The 24615-nt window shown below is 40.1% G+C and overlaps 1 protein-coding gene across 1 annotated transcript; it reads right to left on the minus strand.

Annotated features, from left to right (window-relative positions):
* Window positions 1-13707: 13707 nt before the first annotated feature.
* On the minus strand, window positions 13708-22365 carry LOC101826346 (protein SET-like). Its single transcript, XM_040750362.1, is given in 4 exon segments — window positions 13708-13803; window positions 13937-14547; window positions 14550-14730; window positions 22318-22365. Coding segments are annotated over 4 exon segments (936 nt in total).
* Window positions 22366-24615: the final 2250 nt, after the last annotated feature.

The following is a 24615-nucleotide window of genomic DNA, read 5'->3' on the forward strand; positions in this document are numbered from 1 at the left end:
TGGTCATACTGTGAATCCCGAGGTCTCTTTATTTGAATAATATCAACAATAGGTCAAGAAGCAGAGTAAGCAAATAGTTGACTGGAAGTAACCATAGAAAATGAGGGGAAGTCCGAAGGTCAGAGAGAGGCACAGGAAGTAGAAAGGAGGGAGATTTGGTTGGAAGAGTTCTGTTTCAGACAGCATAGTAGTAAGCCCTCTTTCTGAGACTGCTGTGGAGAAGGAAGTTCAGCCAGCCGTTTTCTCTGCCTCTCTGAGCTAGCAGGTTTTCACCCCAGCATCTGGCTCCAAAGTCTTTTTTGGTAAAATAGAATGACACAGACTTAATTAAAACATTTGCCTCCCTACTTGGAAATGTCTGAGGTAGCAGCAACAGGATGTGAAGGCTCACCTGGGCCTCAGCAGCTAGGCTTGGAGGCACTCTCAGCAGCTGAGGCTTGGAGGCACACTCACTTAGCAGCTGAGGCTGCAATAGGATCAGGTGCAGTCACTGTGCCATAGGTAAAAAACAAAATGAACAAACAACCCCCCCAAAAAAACCCAACCAACCAACCAAGCAAACAAAAAAACAAACAAAAAATCATTATCTCTTCCCTGGTATCAGCTATTTCTTAATTTTTAAATTTATTATTATAATTATAATAATTATTATTATTGTTACTATTGTACAGGAACCCATGAATGGGCTCTGAAGCTTTGTCTCCTTCTTGTTGCCTTCTCCAGCAGTTCTCCTGGCTGGGGTCATTTTGAGTTATCTCTTTCTGATTCCTCTTTGTGGATCAAGATGTGAACTCTCAGCTATCAACCCAACTGCCCTCAGTTGGCTACCTCAGCTCTGGGTCAAGAACACTTAACCTTCTGGACTTCCTAGACCCCAAATAAACTTTAACATCTTTAAGTTGCTCTGGTCATGGTGTTAGCAATTAAGACAGCCATGACCTCTACTCTGGATGTGTGTGTGTGTGTGTGTGTGTGTGTGTGTGTGTGTGTGTGTGTGTGTGTGTGCCATATGGGCCCTGTTGGGTCTAGAATGACTGACTATGGGTATATAAAGAAGATGAAAAAAATAGGACCAATCAGGGAGAAGCTGCCAAACCCTGGGGAGGGAGAAAAGAACCCTGAACATGACAAAAGCTACAAAAAGTTCACCATCAGGTTCTGGGGGGTAGGTTGTCTTTCTCTGCAGAGTTAGGGGAACTTGTAAGAAGGTTTCTATCTGTTCCCAGGGGAATATTTGCCAGCCACCTGCTACTTCTGCTTCATTTAGCTGGGGAACTGTGCTGGGTTTGTTTGCTTGCTCCTCCTAAGGCTGCTGCTGCTGCTGCCCGCCTCCTCCTGCTGCTGCTGCATTAACAGCTACCAGTAACCTATTGTCTGCAGCTACCTTGTCTCCATAGCTTGAGCATGCTGCCTATCAGATGACAGAATGCTCCACTATGAGTATGTGAGGCTCCTGTAGCCTTCCATGCAGAACATTTCACCCTAAAACCACATGGGAAAGAACACACACTTATAGTTTTTTTTTAATAGCACAAGGCAATGATGAACTTTCTTTAGATATCATTCAGTTCACCTAAAGGATTTGTTCCTTTGAACTAGGGTGTGAGTTAATTTGTGCGTGTATAAGTAGAGGAGATCGTTACTATATTTGGGGGAATGCCAAAATTCTAGACCAGGGGCTAGAGAGATGATTCAGCAGTGAAGAGCACTGGCAGCTCTTCCAGAGGTCCTGAGTTCAATTCTCAGCAACCATATGGTGGTTCACAACCGTCTCTAGGAGTGTTTGGTGCCCTCTTCTGGTATAAAGGTGTACACGCAGATAGAGCACACATACATAAATAAATTTAAAAAAATAAAAAGATTCCAGATCTACTTAAGAGGAAATATCTCTTATAAATTTTGTCCCCACTCCATAGGTCACATGTGCATTATGAAAATTTTAACAAATTGAATGTCCATCTAACTATTATTCAGATCATCTTATTTCAAAAATGTCCACTTTTCTCATTTTTCTCATCCTATTGGAAAGTGAAACAGCAAACTTGTTAGAGTCATTTACAAAATGAAACAAGCAAACCCATAAACAATCCATAAAAGCAAGTAAAATGACTAATGAATTAGTTACCTATTAAATGTAGAGGCTTGGAATAGTGTTCACCTAGTGTAGCAGTTGTCAACCTGTGGGTCGCTACCCCTCTGGCAAATCTCTAACTCCAAAAATGTTCACATCACGATTCATAACAGTAGTGAAATTAGTTATGGATTTTATAGAGAATTTAATGGTTGCAGGTCACCACAACACGAGAAACTGTATTAAAGCATTAGGAAGGCTGAGAACTGCTGGTCTAGTAGCTCCCAGCTCCTGTGGGTTAGGAATTATAGCGGAAGCTAACTGGATCTCCTGCTTGGGACCTTTCACACTCCAGGCACGTGTCTTCTGGGGCTGCTGTGTAATCAAGGATTTAGTGAGGAGGGCTTTACTTCCAAGTTCACTTATACATTTTCAGAAGAATCCATCTCATGGCAAGCTCTTGGTCTGAGTACCTCAGTTGTTTGATGCTTGGACAGAGACTGGCCTCAGTTGTGAACCCTTCAGTGTAGTAGCTTATTGTATCAAAGCTCTCAAGGGAGAGAAAATCTGTCAGAAGCGACAATCTTCTGTAGCTAATGACTGCAGGGAATCCCATCATTTCCACCGATTCTGTTAGAAACAAATGATGAAGACTAGTACAGACAGAAAGTTAGGGAAGCACGTAGGACATGATGAACAGTGGGCAGGGGTCACTCGGATGCATCTTAGAAATGTACCCACTATAGCTCGAGTGATCCAGTCATTACTTTACATATGAATAAACATTTGAAAAAAATGTTCTTATCTATTATATTTAATTACGCACAGAAGAAAATCACATCCAAATGAAAATACTTTAACACATGCATGTGTGCACCCACACAGACACACACACACACACACACACACACACACACACATACACCCCAAAACAAATCACATAAAATTTTCAGAGAGAGGAGCGGTGAGCAAATTGGCAAAGAATGGGCTGGCAAAACCAGCAGAGACAGCTGATCTGAACAAGGGGGAGCTCTTGGACCCCAGACCGACAGCTGGGAGGCCAGCATGGGACTGATACAGACCCCCTGAGTGTGAGAGTCAGTGAGGAGGCCTGGGCAACCTATGGGGCCCTGGGCAGTGGATCAGTGTTTATCCCTGGCATACAAACGGACTTCATGTGTCCATAATACAAACAGGGATGCTCTCTCAGCCTTGACTCTTAGGGGAGTGCCTGGACCCTGCTCTGAGTGAAACAACAGACTCTGGATATCCCCTATTTGGAAGGAAGTGGGGATAGGGTGGGAGGCTGGGGGAGGATGGTGGGGGAGTGCGGGAGGAGGGGAGGGAGAGGGAACTGGGATTGACATGTGAAGCAAGCTATTTAAAATTAAAGTAATAAAAAATAGCATATCTAAAAAATTTCATGAAATGGTTAAGCATTCATCTCCAGAGAACTCTAGTAAAGTGTTCAACACTCTATTGTTTTCTTCTATAAAGAGGAGAAATGAGTTATAACTGGCCTTGGATGCTAGGATATGGGGCAGGTAAGAAAGGGAAAACAACATTACTGGGAAATGATGAGGCGTTAAAGAATAGCATGGTGTGTACTCGTAACTGATACATCACAAAGTACTATTATTTTTCCTGAGCTCTTTGATTTTTTAATAGCTTTGCAATAGCTAGAGCTGAGGAGTCAGAATCTTTACACAGAGTGTAAAAGTGAAGAATTCCCAATTCTCTGTAATTAGCAACACGAGGAACAGACCATTCCAATAGACTGGCACCACTGCAAGGGGAGAGGAAAATCTCGGCCATGTCACGTGACAACCGTGTTGCTTCTGACAAGCGGAAGCAAGGATGGACAATCCTAGTGCTCACTAACAGCGTGTCCTTTCCCCATCTCCGTTTACAGGAAGACACCACCTTTTCAGTTAGACAGGATCACGTGACCCTGGCAAGGAATAGCAACCAAAAGAGATGTGCCGCTTCCTCGTCCAAAGTAAAGTACCGAAGAACGGACCTGAGCTCTCCAGGACCCTTCCTCTTGCTGTGGTGCTCCGTGACTTTTCAGGTCCCTGCTAATCTGCCTTCTTGGTTGACTATAGACAAGAAAAAGACCCTGGATAAATACGAGATCTAGAATGGTGACCCTTATGCTAAGGCAGTTAATTCTATTTTTAAGTTAATATTATAATTCCTATGAATGGAGTGACTCAAACTGAGCACATTTGTTATTTGTAAATCTGAAGGGAAGGACATCTAAAATTATGCTGAAGTTAACTGTGAGTTCCTATTGGATGCTGGTGGGAGAGTGCTTTCCTTGCCTTTTCAACTTTCTTTCTTTTATCGAGACAGGGCTTCTCTGTGTAACAACTCTGGCTGCTCCGGAACTTGCTCTGTAGACCAGGCTAACCATGAACTCAAGGAGCTCCACCTGTCTGCCTTTACCTCCCGAGTTCTGGGATTAAAGGTGTGTGTCACCTGTACTTCCTACTTTGCTTGTTTTCTATAACTTAAAGGATTGAAGATTTACTTTGACTTCTACTTTCAGAAGTTTCAGCCCACAATTACCTAGCTCTCTGAGGAGAGGCAGGACATTGTGGCAGAAGAACTTTTAACGAAGCAAAACATCCACCTCATGATGGACTAGGTGGCAGGGAGTGATGGAGGGAAGGAGGGATGGAGAGATGGAGGGATGGAGGGATGGAATGAGAGACAGAAGTTGAGAGACTAAGAATGTGGAGGCAAGAGATCCCATTCCAGGCATACAACAGTGACCAGCTTTCTCCAATGAGGTCCTATCTCTATAAGTTTTCACTGTCTATGAATAATATTCTGCTTATATTATGAATTCAGTGTCTTGAAGCATTCATGATCTAATAATACTCTCCCTCTTAATGTTGCCGAATTGGAACCAGAGCTTCAACATGTGAGTCCTAAAGGAACATTCCAAACTCAAGCCATAACATCTATCTTACCAGCGTTCTCTCGAGCTATAAAGCTGGCAACATAACATCAATTCCAGCTTTCCTCACTTCTCTCTCTTTCTAATATATTCATACACATAAAAAATGAAAAAAAAGTTGGGGAGGGGGACAAAAAGTCTTCTGTGGGAGGGACCTATAGATTTCCTTAGTGAAAAATAGATTACTACAGGGAATGAATTAAAGCTAAGAACATTTATGATAACATTGATTTGCAAAGGTCCAAAGAGTCCTTTTCCATATTCCTCAGAGCTATAAATCTCACAGAGAGAGAGGATTTAGGATAATTGAATTCTTCTGGGATTTTCCATTATTAGATAGAAAGTTTGATTGTTCCCTTATTATCCCGTCTGAGGCCCAACTCCAAATTTCACAGACAGGGAGGTAAGTGTCTGGTTGCCTTATATCCCACAGGGCCAAGCCTGCCTTCCACCCTAGAAATGAGTCATTCTAGTTAGACAGTTACATACCATTTCAGGAGGTGGTATAAATTGGGATAAGGTTTATGGCAAAGTTGGGCTTTATATGATAGGAACTGCTAGTCATTTAACAAAGGAACATTTCTAAAGACAAAAAAGAGAAAGGAGACTAGTGGTTGGAGAAGACTCTAAGCCAGTCTATTTTTGGTACTGAGTCCCAAAGGGCAGTAGATTGAGGAAAAGTGTAGATGTAGGTCCCTCGTGTACCTAGATAGCAGGATGAGGACGTTAATGGCACAGTCACAATCAGAGTCAGTTCTAGAAATAGAGAATAGAAAATACACGTTGTGGTTAAGGCTCTGAGTGACTACACTGTGATAATCCTTCCATTATATCAAGCTGCCCAGTGTCAGCTTGCGAAGTTGCAGGGTAGTTGTAGCTCTCAGTGATAAGTCAGAAGAGCGGGGTATGAACTGGGAATATTAAATCAAGGATCAACTGGGAATGTTGGTGAGGTTGTTACAATTTCCTACTATAAAACATTTCTTTTTCAATCATGCCCTTTCCAATAAAAGTAATGAGAGTACCATTATCAATTTCATGTCATAACCCAATTATTTATATAAATGCAGCAAAATGAGTGATTGGCTAAAGAGCCATTTTTGAGATTGCTTTGCTGGAGTTTCATAAAGAATCTTGGATTGGACTTATAAAAGCCTTTTATCAAGAAATGAGGACCAAGAGTTTACCACCAGATTTTATTTCTTCTACCCAACACTTGGGTAAATGTCCATCTTCTTGATATCCTTATATGTCTTAGAGTTTACAGATCTTCCAGGAAGTCAATGTCTTTACTTATCTGTGATTTTATCACAATAGCCTAGACCTGAAATGTTCCCAATGGCTCTAATATTGAAGTCTTGACCCTTAGACCATGGTGCCTTGGGGCAAGAGCGCAGTCTTAGAGGAAGATGTAATAGGTTGTTGTTTCTTGTGAATTGAAGCATTCCCTTCTGGGGGGAAATTGACTTAAAACTTAGAAAGTAAAATGAAATTTACAAGGTTCCGGAAGTGAATTAGCCAGCTTTACTGAAAGAACAGAACTGGCGAAACTTAAATCAAGGGAGTTTATTAGTCTGACTGATAAGATGAGGATTCAGTTTCTAGAGAGCAGACCCTTATTGAATTTATGCAAATAACTATGTTGTCATGAACTAGACTTCTTACTAAGGGTTTCCAAACTCTTAAGGGATCCATCTGATAAGAAGTGAAGAAGATAAATGCCTCCTCCTGTGTATAAAGGATTAATCTCTGGGACTGTGATTTCACATATTACAAGAGAAAAAGCTCTCCTTAAACTTACAAACAGAGCACTGCGCCTCAGCACTGTTCTTTGCTAGTCATAAAAGACACCAGCTCCAGACGCTGTTCATCAGCTCCTTTACTCTCCTCTAATTAATTCTTGTCTTGCTGGATCTCCTGTTAGTGGTTTTATGAACCTATCACTGTCTCCATTAATTCTGAAAACTGTTACATACTTCGGTACGACGACCTTAGGGTCCCTTTCACAATGTCATCAGAAGCTTGTACCCTGGAGTGCCTGTTGTAGTCATTTCCACAGTGTCTTAGGTAGTCCTTGCTGAAGACAGAGGGCTTTGGTTAGCACTTGATAGATGTGCTTTCAGGAAGTCACGGGAGTGAAGCAGGGACTGTGTAAATAATGAAATGGCTATTGTGAAGGGTCTGGTGGGAGTTGACAAGGAAATTTGTTTGCCCCTAGGTGCTGTAAGGTAGACTTTACTTGGGTAGATACAATACACACACACACATACACACACACACACACACACACACACACACACACACACACACACACGTCTATTCACCTCAGATAGAAAGCACATGACAGACCAATGTAAGGATAACACCAAAGTCCAACTTAGCAAAACAACAAGTTTTATTTGGAGTTACTTAGATGAACTTAGGTGAGGGGTTACTTACAGGAACAGACGTGGTTCAAAGGCCACCTCAATATGGTGACAGCTCATAACAAGCTGGATATTTGGAGCCTGCAGGCAGCTCATCAGGTTGGAGAGTGTCCTTTGTTTCTTCCAGGTATCTTGGTTGGTCTCTCTCCCTCTTTTTTTTCAGGCAGCTGGGCTTGTTTGAGAGTATTCTTTGCAGCTTGGCTTGTCTGTGATCCTCAGTAGTCTTTACTGTTCATATAAATTTGAGAGGCAGAGGCTTAGTGAATCTTGTTAGTTTCAGGGACTTCCTAAAGCTGTTTTGAGTTGTGTGCTACTTCCATTAACTTGCAATTGGAATGTTTCAGTGTCAGGGGACATTGCTACTCCACAACTAAACAACAGGCAGCATTTGAAGATAACAGGAAACACAATGTTGTCCCGGGACATATGCCAGAGCAGAGGCCACAGTCATGTTTATGAGAGCCTTCTATAATTTCTGAAATACTCATATTATTGCATATGCTCCATAAATTCATGAAGTACAACCTGGGCCAGAAGTATCTTCTCATTTGATTATGCTTCCCATGCAATTTAGCAACCAAAAGAACTTAGATTGGTAAACCTCTCTCTCCTGATGAGGTAAGAGAAGTCTTTGAGATTTCCCATATTCCATCAAGGGCATCTCAAAGTTTTTTTTTTAAGGTAAAGAAGCTTTCATTTAGAACGTGACTTTAGGAAACTCAGAAATGTCAAAATGATCCAAACAACCGATTAAACAATACCACCGGTCACTGTGAGGAAACATTTCTTCAGCCAAAGCACCAATAAAAGCTTCAGATTCATCTGGAACCTTGTGTCTCCATCTTAAGAGTTTTGAGACAGAGTCTCATTTTAGAGATCAAGATGGCCTTTGGCTCATTCTCAAACTCAGGGCACCTTCAACACAGTAGTCCTGCAGCCTCGGCCTGCGATTACAAGTGCCTAGCAAATTCAGATCTTCTAACCTTCCCAGGTGATGAGGAGGTGATAAAGACAACAAAAACCACAAAAATTACTGTGATCAAAGCATGTGGTCTTTATTTCCTAGGTGAGTTGAAGGACTAAAGAAAGATGTGAATTCTCTTTTGAAAAACAGACCAACAATTTAAACCACTGTCCTCCCTCCCTCCTTCCCTTCATTCCTTTTCCTTCTTCCCTCCCTCGTTCCCTCTCTCCCTTCCTTCCTTTCCCTTCGTGAGTTTCTTGTTTGTTAGTTGTTTGGTTGTATTGGGGACAGAATCAGATTTGTTAGTTCATGCAGGCCTTAGACTCTTGACTGTTCCCCAGCCTCCGACTCTGAAATGTGAGGATTACACAGGTGAGCTTCAGTGCCCAGTTTTTCAAACACTTCCTTTTAACAGAGAAAGAAACCTGAGCTCTGGGTATTGAGGGTCAATTTAAAACTTTATGCTAATCCATCCAATTGCAGTCAGCTTCCCTCTCTCCGCTTTCTCTGTGTTTTTTGGTTCCCACAGAGTTTTGGCAATGTCTGTGTACATTCAGATTTTTGTCTTTCACTTTTTTCTTTCTTATCCCGGAATCTTTTTTTTTAAGGATCATATGGTATTTTTATTTTTATCTTTTTGAGGAACCTTCATACTGACTTACATGGTGGCAATACTAATTTATATTTCCATAATCAGCATTGTATAATGATTCCTCCTTCCATCCTTCCCATCTTTCCCTTATTATTCATTTTCTTTATGACACTGTTCTGACAGGGGTAAGATCGAGCTTGTTTGGGGATTCTGGCTATCCCGGAAACTTTAAAACAATCTCAAACAGCATTATTTCAGAACATGACTATTGCTGAGCAAAGCCATGCCCTGTGTTCCTTAGTGCTTTGCCGAGATTTTCCCCTCTTCACGGTCTTCTTCCCAGCAGTTTAATTACATGTATTCACATTCTTACCCCTCACTACACTTTAATATCTGCTGAAAATGAAAAGAAGACTCGCCAACAGTATGTAGGAATGCAGCATTTCGTAATAGACAAGGGAATGCAGGAATACACTAAATCATAACATGTGGAGGCATGGCTTTTAAAGGACAACTGAGCAATATGGAGACAATGTGCTTATCAGCGGACACAGACATCTAAAATTTTTCTAGGAAAATACAAAGTCAAATGTAGTCTTCTGCTCAGCCATTAGTGTCTCAATATTGTATCTAACTCAGAGAAGACATACATAATTGATTTCTACTTTTAATTTAGTATGAATTTAACTTCCAACTTAACAAAAAATATCATGACGTTAAACTCTAGGCAGATTACAACATATTATCATTATTGAAAAAAAGCCTGCAGCAATGAGTTGATTTAATTAAAATCAAACTCATAAGCTCTATAATCATAAAAGTCTAACAGACAAAACTACATGTAGACTCAAATATTTTCTGCTTCTACTACATTGTTTTGTTTGAGCCTCTACACATTCTTGCTTCTATTAAATAATTAGTACCAAATTAGTCTTACTGATCAATAATTTTCCAAAAGCACATGAAGCTAAAACTACATGTATCGGTTTCTGTATTTTGGAAAGTTTCAGGGGTACTTAATTTATGTATATTGTGTTCCTTTTCTGAACCCCAGTCTTACCATGGCCTTGAACTCACAGTGCTCCAGTTTCTAATTCCTGAGACCTGGGATTATGGATGCCAATGTAATTTATGTGCACTTTTTGTTACAGCATAGACATTTGATGGAGGAAAGAGGGAGTCATATATTGTGGGAGCCTGCACTTTTTAAAGTATATGTTGAGTCCTAGATGGGATGGAAGGTCTATGATCAGCCTTCTTGAGGCTAACAGCCTGGAGTAAATTGCTGTCTGAACATTTCTTTGCCTGAGACATAGCCCATCCTTTTATGTCCTGAGTTTTTCCGATATCTGAATTTTCTTAAGATGAACAAAGAAGTATTTATGGTCGATAAGAAAAATGTGTGGGCTTTGAGTTCTTCTTAGATACCCCTTTCTGGTTTGTTTTGGTTTGATATTGTTTTTGTGTTTGTAGTGATATTTGATATTGACATTTAAGGCAAGGATTATTGATTTTTAAGTCCTTCTCTTCTCCTTTCTTATAAGCTATTTTCAAAGATGTGGGGCGGCCTTTAGCAATGACATTGGCCCACTTGTCCTGCTGTATTTCTTCAAGGGAAGAACATTTGAACAGAAATGAGAGAGCTGCCTCCATTGAGGTAGCCACAGGGTGGAGAGATGGGGTCTGACTGTAGAAACACTGTCGCTGTCTTGGCCAAAGGCCGTTCCGTATCTGCTGTAACCTGGGAAGGCACACTCATCACCGTTGTCAAACTGAAGAAGAAGGAAAATAGTTCTTTTCCTCCAATTATGTTGACAGCTTCGGAGGTGAAATTAAATTGACTAGATGTAGATTATCAAGAGGAAACAAAGCAGAACCAACAACACTGTATTACTTGCATTAGCGTGGGAGCACATGAAAGAGGAGACTCGTTAAGTGGATAAGGCTTATACATCTAACTTAAAATGAGAAAGAAACGGTAGGGGAGAAAAAGTCAAGGGAAGAAAGCACACGTTTCTTTAGGAAACTCATGTTCCTCTGGGGGCAAATAAGGAATGAGAAGGTTTGTGATACTGTTTGTTCAAACTGTTTTTTTTCTGGTCATTTTACAGTTTTCTTCGAAGTTCAAACTCTTCCAGAAGGGATTCCATCTTAGATGGATTCTTTTGGGGCTTTCTGCTTTTTCCAGGAGGAAGGGGATTGAGAAAGGTTTCTTCACAGATGTAGGCTTTCCTTCAATCTGCCACTACTGCATAAAGAATAATATTCACCTAAGCATGTAGACTGGCCCTGGGCATTGTCCAAGACACAATTTAAGATAGTCTCACAATTAATAACAGTGAACCCTGGTGTATTATTAAATACCTCACACATTACATATACTTCCAATCTTGACATAGTTGGACTGGTTGTGTTTTTTCCTAATGTTTGGTTATATTTGAAATGATGGTATGCTTCACTGGGAGATTAAGAATTCTTGATTGACATTTCAGTTTTTCCCAGTGCTAAGTGACTTTAGTGTCTTCATTGAGACTTACTTTATTCTTACAGACTATGAGTTACTAATAGCCATCTTGTAAGATTGATGTTAGAATTTTAAAGAAAAAGGATCAGGATATGGCTGGGTGGGTAAAACCACCAGCAATGCCATTCTGGCAACCCGAATTCAATTGCTGGAATCCACAGGAACATCCAGATGCTGAGGGACACCTCTGTAACCCCTGGTCTCTCCCGCTGAAATGAGGTGCAGAGACAGAAGAATTGTCTGGAAGCCGCTCTCTAGGGCCAATTGGCCTGGAGTATGTAGCCCCATAACAGCAACAAGAGGAGCCCTGTTTCATAAGGTGGAAGGCAAGAACCAACCCAAGAAACTTCTCTTCTGCTCTCTGCACAGTGCTACGGCATGCATGTGAACACGCTGGCACAAAATAAATAAATAATTTTTAAAAAGATCGAAGGGATAAAATGAGATAAAGAATATTACAGGGCTCAGCAGATTGCCTGGCATACAGCAGCGATTCAGCAAATTGTTGATGCATCTCCATCTAGTTGAACACAGCCTTTCATGATGGGGATGACAATAACCCTCTTATGATCTTCCCTGGCTTTCTTTAATCCCTTTTTTGTAGTTTTAATGTAGCTTAATCAAAGTGGAGATGCAACAGTGTATTTTGCTTCTCAGTGGGCATTATCTGGTGTATCTTTACACTACATTAACACCACATTATCCCTTTTAAGGTCACTATGCCATGTTGTCACTAAAAACCAGTCAAGTGGAATCACATAGTCATTTGCAAGCACTAGATATTTGTTTGGCAAGGTGGAGGCATAGACTTTCAGATCATAAATTAATGGCTAAGTTAATCTTCCTTTTTTAATTAAGAAAAGTCAACCGAGCATAAATGTTGATTAAACTGATGACGGAACCAGGAACTGAATATAGATAATATATGTTACACAAATTAAATAACCTCTATCTCTCTACGGAATGTAAAGGAATCAAGGTGATTATCTGAAATATATAGACTTAAAATTTACAAAACAATTTTTTATCCCAATAAGTTCTATGACAGTTTTCTACTTATTGCCTGCTCAGTTGGTTAAAAAAAATCCACTATTTCCTTTGAAATTTTATTTAAATATTTGTTTTAACTTTTAAATGATGGCTTTTCTCTCCCACATTTTAAAATCTGTAAATACTGAGAAACTAGCACACAGCATATTTATCTCTTTAAAGGAGATACTAAGAATAAAGGAAAAATACAAATATAAAATTTCTAACTATTCTTGTTTTTGTTGGACATTTTTCTGTTGCTTTTGATCTTCATTTTCTTTTTTTTGTGTGTGTGTACACATTGGTTTTATTGTAACAAAGCAACTTGTACACTTCAACATTTAAAAATGAGCATCTTTTTCCTTCCAGTGAAAATAACAAAAAATAAAAATAAAAAAATTAAAGTTACAACAGAGAATGTCAATTCTAAATAAAACCCTACAGATTCTGCTGATTCTCCCATTGAGTGGCAGGGCTCAAGTCATTGTTAGGAGAGAATTTTATTTTAAAAGTGTCACCTTAAACTGCAAGGATATCTATTAAACATCACAATTAAACATGCCAAGGGAGAAGCCATGTTGCCAAAATGCCCACTTACCCCCCAAACACCTCAAACCTGCCCTTGCCCACCTTCTATACCCCCCCTTTTTCTTTTTATTAAACAAGAGAAAGGAGACAGATATATGCTGGTAAATGCTGTCTGTATTCACATAGAGACACAGTGTAATCTCTGAGCCCAATATACAGAGAAAGGAAAAAAGCTAGAATTCTATGCACTACTACACAGGGGCCTAGCACCCCCAGCCTCCAGCAGAGCCCAGGGAGCCAGAGGGCGTCTGTTTTTTCCCCACAGAGCATGTTGGTGGTGTTGCAACCATAGTCTGAGACAAGGATAAAAATGAATCTAGAACAGAAGAGTAGAGATTCTTTTCTCGTTGTATTTTGCTCAAGGTATTTCCCCCCAAGTAAGTTGAGAACCATGGTGTTGAGAAGAGACCTCAAAAACAGGGCGACTGAGCACAAGAGGGATGGGGAGGGAAGGGGAGGGAAATAACTGCAATTTGCTTCTAGGGACTGGAGAAAATGAAAAGTAAGAGAAAATAAAAAGGAGGCCTAGAATCCATCAGTCTTCTGTGCTAGTTATTCTCGCCTTCATCCTCCTCACTTTCCTCCCCTTCGTCATCATCTTCCTCTTCACCTTCATCTTCATGCCCTTCATCAATGTCTTCCAAGCCTTCCTCCTCCCCTCCCCCTCCCCTCCCCCTCTCCTTCCCTCTCCTCCTCCTCCTCCTCCTCTTCTTCCTCTTCCTCTTCCTCTTCCTCTTCCTCTTCCTCTTCCTCTTCCTCTTCTTCTTCTTCTTCTTCTTCTTCTTCTTCTTCTTCTTCTTCTTCTTCTTCTTCTTCTTCTTCTGCCTCTCCTTCTTCATCATCCATATCAGGAACCAAATAGTACTGCAAGGGGTTTGCCCCCCAAATATGGTCTTGGATGACCTCTCCTAACTCATCTGCACCTGCATCAGAATGGTCAGTAAACCAGGTCAAGAAGCTCTCTGACTCTTCAGGCTGCCTCTTCCTGCTGGCCTTATTCTGTGTTTGACTTGAGCATTTTGTCAAATCCTTTCCAGATTTCCATTTGATTTCAGTGGACTTTGACGATGGATCGCCACTCTCATTCAGATGAAATTCTTTGGAGAGAATTTGATTTTCAAAGTAAGGATTTTCATCAAAATAAAAATCTATTCTGTAACCTGATTTAATGTCTTCAAATTCTGTCACTTCAGCTCTGGTCAAGTAATGTAGAGCCTCTTCGTCTTCCTCCCCAAGCAGTGCAGACACTTGTGGATGGCTGACAAATGTTATTACCCAAAAATTTGGGATTTGGGCGATCAATTCTGACCTCTTCTGGAAAAATGGCTGGCGGAGTTTGTCGTAATTTTGTTCTACTTTCAAAATTCCCTTACTGGCTTGTTCATTAAGTCTATTTCATTTTGTACTTTGTCAATGTGTTCAATTGCTTCTTGCTGTTCTTTTTCTCCATTAAGCAGGTCAAGAGAGACTGACTTGTCCTCCAGCTTCGCAGCAGGAACTGACTTGGGTTTCTTGGACTGAAGCAGGAGTCCAGATCGCCGTTTCGGGGGGCCATGGCACCAAGGAAGTGGCTAGAAGCCAGTGGCCCGAGCCTCAGTGCTCAGAGGAGGAAGAAAGTCGCAGGAACTCTGGATGCTCATTTCTTAGTCCGAGGAGAAATGTTAAGAGCCTAGCCTTAATCATTTCTATTGGTGTCAGTCATCTGTTCCTCCTCCAAGTGAGTCCGGGTTAGAAACTGAAGTTAAAACTATCCCAGGGTAGAGGTGGGCAACCTTCAATGTGAAAAGTGACCTCTTTCCTACTCATCTTGATGCAGTTATCTGAGAACCTCTAGTTCATTTCTTTTCTCCTCTGCCCTTCATTTTTGCAAGGATGGAAGGGATACAGGCACAGGGAAAGGAAATTGAGCTCCCCAGTGGGTTCAGACCTAAAGAAAATAGGGAAACAGGCGTTTTGTTCCTCTCTGCGAGCTGAAGATTTTCTGCACCATTATCTTCGCATTCTCCTACATTTAGCATGTTCTGTTTTCCTCTGCTTTTTATTTTTTTCCTGTGTATGCAGAAACATCTGAATGCCTGCATCAGATCACCTGTGAGCCTTGGGATTTGTATCCTCTTTAAAACAGTGCAGCCTCTTGTTATAGAGAACGTTTGTTCTGCTATGCAAAGAAGTGTCTATGTCTAAACTAGCAAGTGTCTCTTGATATCTGAGCTCTGAACCTAGAAAGGGGACATCTGCTTACACCCCTTCTGCTCTCTAAATTCTCCCAGTTTAAGAGCTTACTGAGAACTTCTTAGCCTGTGACCAAATGACTTCCAATTACAAGAAAACCTCAACTGTTTTATGTCTACTGGTTAAAAAAAAAGGCAAGACAACGGTAACTTACCAGTGTGTAGTCTACTGTCAACAATCAAACCACACAAATCTGCAGTTTATAAAGTCTGAGCATGATACTTTTGAAATTTCTAAGGTAATGAAATAATGTGTAACACCTTAAGGCATCCACAATTCTGACATTCTCTTTAATTGAATGTATGCTTCTCCCCCCAAGCTAGTCTGGATTAGGGTATATTAACGGAGGATTTTATCATATATTTACTTTTCTGTCTAGGACATTATTTTCTCAGATACCCTTGTGACTTCTTTATGTTCCTTTAAGTTTACAGTCTAATGCCACTGTGAGAGCATACCACCCTCACTGTCCTCAGGCCTCAGTCTGCCCAGGCTTACAGCTCTTACCTGCTGTGCTACCTGTTTTTATCTTTAGCTTTCATTACCCACTTGACATTCTATTTGTTTATCTCTAGTCTTTCATTAGATTATAAACTTTAGGAAAGCAGGGACTACACTGGTTTTATCTGTCCACCCTAACCCTCATCTAGAACAGCTTCTGGCACATAAGAGGTACACAATGGATGTTTACAAAGTGAACAGGAAGTGGGATTGGTTCTGATGCAAAACAATCTTTGAGTAGGGAAAATAAATAACTTGATGAATGGCTGGTTGATTGTTAACACAACAGGGAAAGGGCCTTCCTTTTCATTTGTATGTCTCACATCTCTTTGTTGTTCTGTTGGGCTCTGTTCAAAGGTAGGCTCAGCCAGGAGACTGTGTGCTGACTAATGAGACAGAGATAGGGACCCAGCCCTGCAATATTCGTACATTTGATATACATTCATTTTTCTCGGGTGACATTTTAATATATTTTTGGTGAAGATAGTCCCAAGATAATGAGGATATGTCGAGTGAGCCTTGAAAGTGATGAGTCTTTTTCCCATTATCAAAGACAAATACAGGTGTGTAATATATGCGGAGCATTGAAAGTAGGAGAAGAAAATGAGAAAATCCCAATGAAAAGAAATTAAAGCCCTGCAGTAATTGACAGAAAGGCCAAGTTGAAAACATAAATCTGCAGCGTCGGCAAGGATTTACACTGATGTGGGCTGAGCGGACCAATGTCTTGCGTTCATGATGTGATTCATTTTGAGAGACTCATTTTCATTGCCAAGAATAGTTCAGGGTATAGTGAATTTCATCTTCAGGGTAATAGTATGAGCCAAATTCTGGTCCCTGTGTATTATGAAGTGAAGAACAAACTATTCCTGACTTGTCTTTGATAATTTAAACATAATATCATGGAGAGTAATCATAGCTGCATTTAAATCTTGGGGTACTTGCATTAGGCCATATGCTTTCTTCTGAAATTTGCTTACAAAGTACATTAAGCACAGTGAAGACCTTTCAGCATGAATTTGGACATTATCCAAATGACTGGGTAAGACGTGAACTCAGACCAATGTTGCCTTGATGGCTAGATGAAGGATATGGACTAGGAAATTATTTTCAGTGGACTGACACATCAAGGTGAGGAGTCTATAGAAAGGTTATTTTAAAGCCAATTCACCTCTGAAGTGCCCTGTAGAGATGACATCAAAATGAAAACAGGGCTTTAAAGGACAATGGCCATTGATGAATTTATTATGAAATTGATCGTGATGTAATAGGTTAGGCTAAAATATTTACTTTGATTACTGTCTACAGTGGTGCTGAGATGAGCAAGAAGTTTGCCTAGTTTGTAATAATATTTTTATTTGCTTTAGTTTACTTTTGTTTTGCTTTTACAAGACAGGTTTTTTTCTGTGTAACAGAAAAAACAGTTGGCTGTCCTAGAACTTACCCTGTAGACCAGGCTAGTCTCAAACTCACAGAGATCCATGTCCCTCTACCTCCTGAGTGCTGGGATTAAAGGTGTGTGCCACTACTGCCCGGAAGTGCTAATGGTTTTAGAGATTAAAATGAATGTAACTTTTACTAGGAGGATGGGGAACGTATTTGAATGGTCAATTAGAGAGTAGAGCTAATAGAGGTAATATTCACAAGTGTATTCACTTGTAAGTCTTCTATAGTCTTATAGAGCAAAATTTAATTTCAAATTTTAATTTTTCTAATGATTTATCTGCTTAATATAATGAGAATTGATGTTCAAATTCTCTGGTGGGAATGGAGGAACACAATAGGTTTCCCTTCTCTGCACCTTTGTGCTTTTAATCACTGTTGAGCTGGTAAAATGCAATGAAAAAATCATAAATAATAAACTCATCAAATAATATAATGAAATTTCACATATTCCCTTTCCACTATGCCCAGGGTATGACCACCACATTGTTGGATATATCATTACTGTAGGTATTACCCATCCATTAATGGCTTAGTAGTCATCTAGCTTGCCAGAACAACCACTTTGTATGGCTCGAGTAACCCTTCTATGGTAGCCTAAGACTATATCACAAACTTGAGTTCCTCATCTCTCTTCATCTCATCTCCTACGTAAGGATGCTCTATGACCAGCAGCCTCAAGACCCTGCTGGCATCATTTTCCTGCCATAGTGGACTGTATCCCGGAATTGTCAGCCAGAGTAAACATTTCCTTCCATGAGTCACTTTAGTTGGGATCTTTCATCATGGTAACAGAAATGAAATTTATCTCTCACAGCACTCAAGAGGAATTCAGTTTAAGCTGACCATGATGTTGTTCCAAGTTGTGATGACAGTTCATCCAAGGCGATACTGTGTCTGTGTCTTCATGCGCATTTGTCAGTTGTTTTATGTAGATCCACTGAGGCTTTGTTTGCTTATTTACAGAAGGACACAGGTACAAACTGATATCATAAAAAGGTCATTATTTCCAAGCTCCAGCAAATCCTATATTTCCATTGATTCTAGTCTGAATCCTCTGAAAGTGGTGCACTTCCCAAATCCAACTTAGCAAATAATAACGTGAATTAAAATACACACTTGGAAAGCTTGTACAGAAACTTTGACAAGTTGTATAGAGTAGGTTTTCTAACATGACATCTGATCAATATCTTTTTGAGATAAAATTGATATAATTACAATGCCAATTTGAATGAAATACTCAGAATATAGAATAAAAACAACATATAATTAGGTTTTAGTGAACTTGGTAGTTTTCTCTAACAGTCACGTATGAAGAGTAAAAAAAAGTCACATAAAGGCTAATTTTCCTGAAGTCCCATCTGTTATTTTTGTTTGAATAAAGCTCAGTGATATAAAGGTTATGAGTACTGTATAGCAATTAACATCATTATGGGAAACGTGTTACTTTTATATGTTAGGCTTCATCCATTTATCTAAACAATAATGCACTATCTAATTAGGACTAATTTTACAAAGGACAGAGTTTTATTTGAATTCAGGGTTGCAGAGATACAAGGTAAAGGGGCACATTTAGTGATGCCCTTTTTGTTGATCGTGTCCTGAGGTAGACCAGAATAGAACACAGAAGAGACTTGAAGTGTGCCCATGTGCATCTACCTGTTTGTCTGGGCTCTCACCCTCTTCCTAGGAAGTCAACAGGATTCAACGAGGAGGTCTTTACACTAATGGATGCCTTGATCTAATCCTAATCACTTCCCATAGGACCCACTTCTAAACACAGAGTTGAATTAAGTTTTCACTGTCTCACTATCTCTCAAAGAAATCTCCTACTTTAATACATGACACCTTGGAGTATACTTAAGCCACATTCAAACCATGTCAAGTGACAAGAGTATTCTGAAACAACCCGATTTTTTTCAGAACTATGACTTACTTTATTGCTTTCTCTGAAATGGAGGCAGTCAACTGTGCATCAATAATTTGTCCATTCTAAAACGAAAATAAAGTTGGAAAATGTTTTGGATATTTCCCATGGGTTTGTTTTCTTTCTTTACTGACTTCAAATAAAGGGGTTGCAAAGATATTATCAAATATTCATAAATTCTAATGATTTTATAATGAAAATGATATTTGTTGTTTATTCTAAGAGAATTACATCACTTACCCTGATGAGACAATTTTTCATTTTCAAATTCTAATTTTGTATATGATGTAAATATCAAGAAAATTTTACACATTATTTTATCCTTGGGCAATAGAGCTAAGATGCCCCTTTGAAATAATTGTGTAGTAATCTAATTGCATGACACGTAGCTATGGATATTTTCGATTTACTTATTTGTTGTTTTATGTGTTGCACATATGTGCTTGGTGCCCACAGAGGTCAGAAGTGGACATTAGATTTCTTAGACCTGGAGTTACAGTTGGCTGTGAGCTACCATGCGGGAGATGGTGACTGAACCCGGGACTTCTGCTAGAGCAACAAGTGATCTTAACTGCTCAGTCAATTCTAAATCCCCTAGTTATTGATATTTTATATGGAAACTGCATCTGTTGTTTAGCTTATAATTATAAGGACAAATTTAAGATGAATAGTTTTCATTTTCTTGAAATGCTAAAAAATTACCTTTGAAACAAATTCAAAGCAGAAAGTTAATCAATATTTATACACAAGCCAACAACATGCAAATTAGAGTATTTACTTTGACTGTAAGTTTCCACAGAGCAGAGTGTGTGAACATCCATAAGACTGTACAGCACAGCAGTGGTCTTGCCACGAATTTCATGAGAGCCAGTACTGTCACTGGGCATGCTGACGAGTATCAGGGATGACCACCTGTTAACTCATCTAGTTGCAATGATCATAATGATATTAGGTGTATACTCAGTGTGTACTGAGTGCTTTCTGTAAATTAACTCATTTAATTATGTCAACAAACTCTAAATCGTGGATGCCAGTATTATCTCCATTTCACAGATGAAGAGGTTTTGTGGTCACTGGGGTAGTGAGCAAAAGACTTATATAATACAGTAGTGCTTGATTGGCTTATAATTAGCAGAAATCCATTGTCAGTAGTATAGTATCAAAACATATATTAAAATAAATAAATAATTACATATTGAATATATACTATATTTATTAAAATCACCCTTGAAAAAAATCAAAACAGAAAGTTAACTGATATTTATATACAAACTAACACATATATATGTAATATAATTTTACATATTATTACATATGTATATATATATATGTATAAAATTATTGGACATATTCTGGATATATCTTCAAATGCAAGCAAGTTTGGACAAGAATAAATAATAAACTGAACATTTCTTGTTGAAAAAGTTTTGGATAAAATATGTATGTTGTTTACCACTGTTGAGTATTTGAGGAGCCCATTCTCCATACACAGTATTGAGTTCATGAGAGTTCCTCCCACAAGTGTGTGCTGCCAGTCTATCTTGTTTAAATTGTGCAGTATAAATCAAGAAGCAGTCCATTGTACTGACTTGGAAAAGCACCTGCATTGCTTGTTAAGAAAATTTGATTGTGGTTTAAATTAAATAGTGGCACAGGTGTGTCCTCTGTCCTGAGAATCTGTGCGAAGTTTTAAGGCCTGTCCAAGCTCTCTTCCGTGTGCCCATTTTCAGTTCTATAATCTGTCCTAGAAAATAATGGTAGAAATGAAACAGCAAAGGCAGAATGACAGGTCTAGCTATTTTCTGACTTTCACGTGCAGGTTAGACATGTGCCTGCATCAAGTATGAGCATTACACCTAAGTGGCTATTTCAGGGACCTTTCAGACAGAATTGCCATCATACGATTTGAAACGAGGACATTACACCTTTGGGGGAAAATCACATTTTTATAGACCGATACGTTACAGAAGTAGTCGTAGTTTCAAACAAAATTCGGGGGTATGTTTTGGGGCATCAAGTCAAAGTGAGGCTCTGCAAAATGTCATTGCAATGACACAGCAGAGCTTCAGCCTGCGACCTTTGTCATGCTCCTTGGCGCCTCTGTAACATTTTAGATGACATATACAAGTGTGCATTATGGTCCACTGGGAACCGCTGTGTACCTTGTACTGTAGGTGTGAAATGATGGAGGATTGTAGGCTTATTCAGTCTGGGAACAGACTAGGGTAGTGGGTCATTTTATGGGCATTAGATTAGGTCTCTGGGTGTTGAGGCATTTACTCAGATATTTTACTAGATGTATTTGGGCAGGTATTCTTTTAATGAGTGCTTAATTTTTAAGTGAGTTGATTAAAGTAGATTGCCCTCCCCAGTATTAGCTTGTGTCATTCCATTCAGTCAAAGGCCTAAATAATACAATGTTGTGGGATAATCTTTTTTTGTACTCTGTGAAGATGTGTTTCTGCCATGGCACCTTCCAATTGGTTTAAGAAGGAGCTGAATGGCTAGTTGCTTGGCAGGAGAAAATAGGTGGGCTTTCTGGGGGAAGAGAGGAACTTGAGATGAATCTAGGCTTGTGAGAAATGCCACTGAGGCACTGAAGATGTCGGACATGTGGTAGAGAAGAGGGGTAGCCGAGTCACGTGGCAGAACGTAGCTCAATAGAGACAGGTTAATTTAAGTTATAAGAGCTAGTTGGGAAAGAACCCAAGTTAAGACTGAGCTTTCATAATTAATCATTTGTCTCCGTGTTTTCTGTGAGCTGGCAGTCCAAAGGAAAGTCTGAGTACAACATACAGAAAAAGACCATGCCTCTGCAAGCAAGAGGGAACACTTCCTATTGGAAGGCTTTGATCTGGGATGCTGGTGTTCTCTGTTCTTTAGGTTTGTCATTTTGGGGCTTCTAGACTGAAATGATATGATGGTTATTCTGAGCCTCTGACATTGCCTACCACATCCTGCTACTCCTTGTGTGAGGACAGCTCTGGGATCTTCCTGGACAATTTCTTGGTATACTGACTGTAAGAGGGAGGCATCCCTTACACTCTCCCAATACGTGGATGGCGTTAGCTCCACTTTCCTCAGCAAAGTTTAATATTGCCATGGCGACAGGAGGAGTGCAGTTTCAGCTTAGGAAAGAATTGCCCTAGCTGATCATGTGAAGATCTCCCTCTCTCACACCTCAGAGACGTCACCTCACCTCACACTTAGTTCAGCCTTGATAATGAACTATTGCTACAATGGCAAAGGAGAACAGCAGAGACGAAATGGCTATGGCAAAGGCTGAAGCAGGGTTTAAGGGCAAGAAGAAACACAGTATTCAACTTCCATGCCAGCAAGAGACTCGGGCTTCATTAAGCAGGAAGTTGAAGTCCAGAGAGAGGCAGATCCTCACCACGTAGCTGCTCACCTTTAGAAAATTGCCCATTCATTTTTAACAAGGAGAGAGAGAGAGAGAGAGAGAGAGAGAGAGAGAGAGAGAGAGAGAGAGAGAGAGAGAGAGAGAGAGAGAGAGAGAAGGGAGGGGCAGGGAAGGAGGAAGAGAACATTCTAAGTTTAGTACTGTGTTCAGTGTTGAAGAGTGTGACTTTGGCAAACCATTCTTTATACAGGAAACCTAGGTAAGTCAGCATTTCTCCTAAAGAAAGAAAAAGCAATAGCAAAACTCAATTTTCTACTAATTAGCACTCATTTATCAGCAGACATTTTCTATAGCATTCACTGTATGTTCTAAAGATCTTTCTTTTTCCTCCAAAAGAAACTAACAAAAAAGATAAAAGTTTTTAATTCACCTCTATTTTTCTCCTTCTGTCTGCTTCACACATGTGTGCATACTTGCCTCCCCAAGTATCATTTATCCACTTATTAGTTTACTCATTCAAGACACCTTTCTTAAATTCTACTAAGCATCAGGTACTATAGTTTTGTTGAAGAGGAAATGAGAAATATACCCTATCCTGGACCAGCAGCGGCTATAAGATAATGGAAGAGGGGAACTGTAGACTACATTCAAACTGTATAAAGTTTGCTCATGCCTTAAAAGGAACACAGGAGAATCGATGGGGCAAATAGGGGTGACACTGCAGACATGGATTCCAACAGGTGTAAAATCTAGGGGAGACAGTGGAAGAAGTCAGCCAGGCCTGAACCTGCCCCAGTGGGGGCCCCATTTATGTCTGTGGCTCAGCAAAGGTCATACTGATACCTATGGTCTGCTGCCACCTGAAGCCATGCCTGTGTCCAAGGGCCATGCTGTTGCGGGGGTCTATACTGATCTTAATGGCCTGTGCTACCAACTGAGGCCATGGTGATGTCCCAGGTATGGGTAGCCTTTCAAGGCTTTGTCTGGGTCTGTGGTCCTACTGCACGAGGGGACTGTGTTGATAGACTGTTCTGTCATCAGAGACCATGGTCCATGCTCTCACTGATTGTGAAGAGCAGCGAGCCTACTTCTGCTGTGATAGCAGTGACTGCAGATGCACAGTTGAGATGAAGGGACATGGAAGACTTATGTGACAATTTGTACCCCCCACCTGGAGTAAACACAACACTCGAGACAGGAAACCATTGGAGAGACCTCTTTAAAAGTGTTATGGAGATGCTGAAGTGTAGCTCTCCACAATTGATGGCATCTGGTGGGTGTGTGGAGGGAAGGACTCAGTTCTGACTACAGAAGGCAGCAGTGGCTGGTGCATGCTATGGTAGGAGAGTGGAGGTCAAATTCTGAGGACATTAGTTTACTTCCCACAATACTTTGCTGATGTCAATAAAGTAACCAATCAACAGTGTCACAGACTTGAGCAATTAAGAAGTTATTGTTGAAGACAAGTCACAAGAACATGAGAGATCCAATAGTGGTGAACAGAGAGAGACAGTAACTTTGAATGCTAGCTTTTGCTTATGTCAAAGAACAGTACCTAGTACATGTTAAGAGAGGCTTTTGCTTTGAGAGAAGCCTTCCCGCCAGCCTGGTTCTAGAGCCGCATCAGTCCCAAATAAACACACAGGAGGCTATATTAATTATGAAGCTGTTGGCCTTGCTTGTTTCTTACTGGCTAGCTCTGACTTAAGTAATTACCTCATAATTGTTACTCTAAGTATTTCTCTTACCGGAGAATAGTTCCGGGCTTCCTACCCCATGGCGGTTACATCTCGACTTCTTGTGTTTCTCTTTCCCAGAGTCCTCCTGGACTCCTAGTCCCACCTATCTAGATTCCTACTGGCCAGCAGTGCTTCATTGACAAATAACAGGAGTTCCCACATCAAGTACATGCTTTATGAGCTATGTAATATGCCATAAATTGAGGATAACATGACTTAGCATGTATGAAGTATTTTACTTTAAAATCATCCC

This window comes from Mesocricetus auratus, unplaced genomic scaffold (genome assembly GCF_017639785.1).
Source record: "Mesocricetus auratus isolate SY011 unplaced genomic scaffold, BCM_Maur_2.0 Super-Scaffold_100008, whole genome shotgun sequence".
NCBI lineage: Eukaryota > Metazoa > Chordata > Mammalia > Rodentia > Cricetidae > Mesocricetus > Mesocricetus auratus.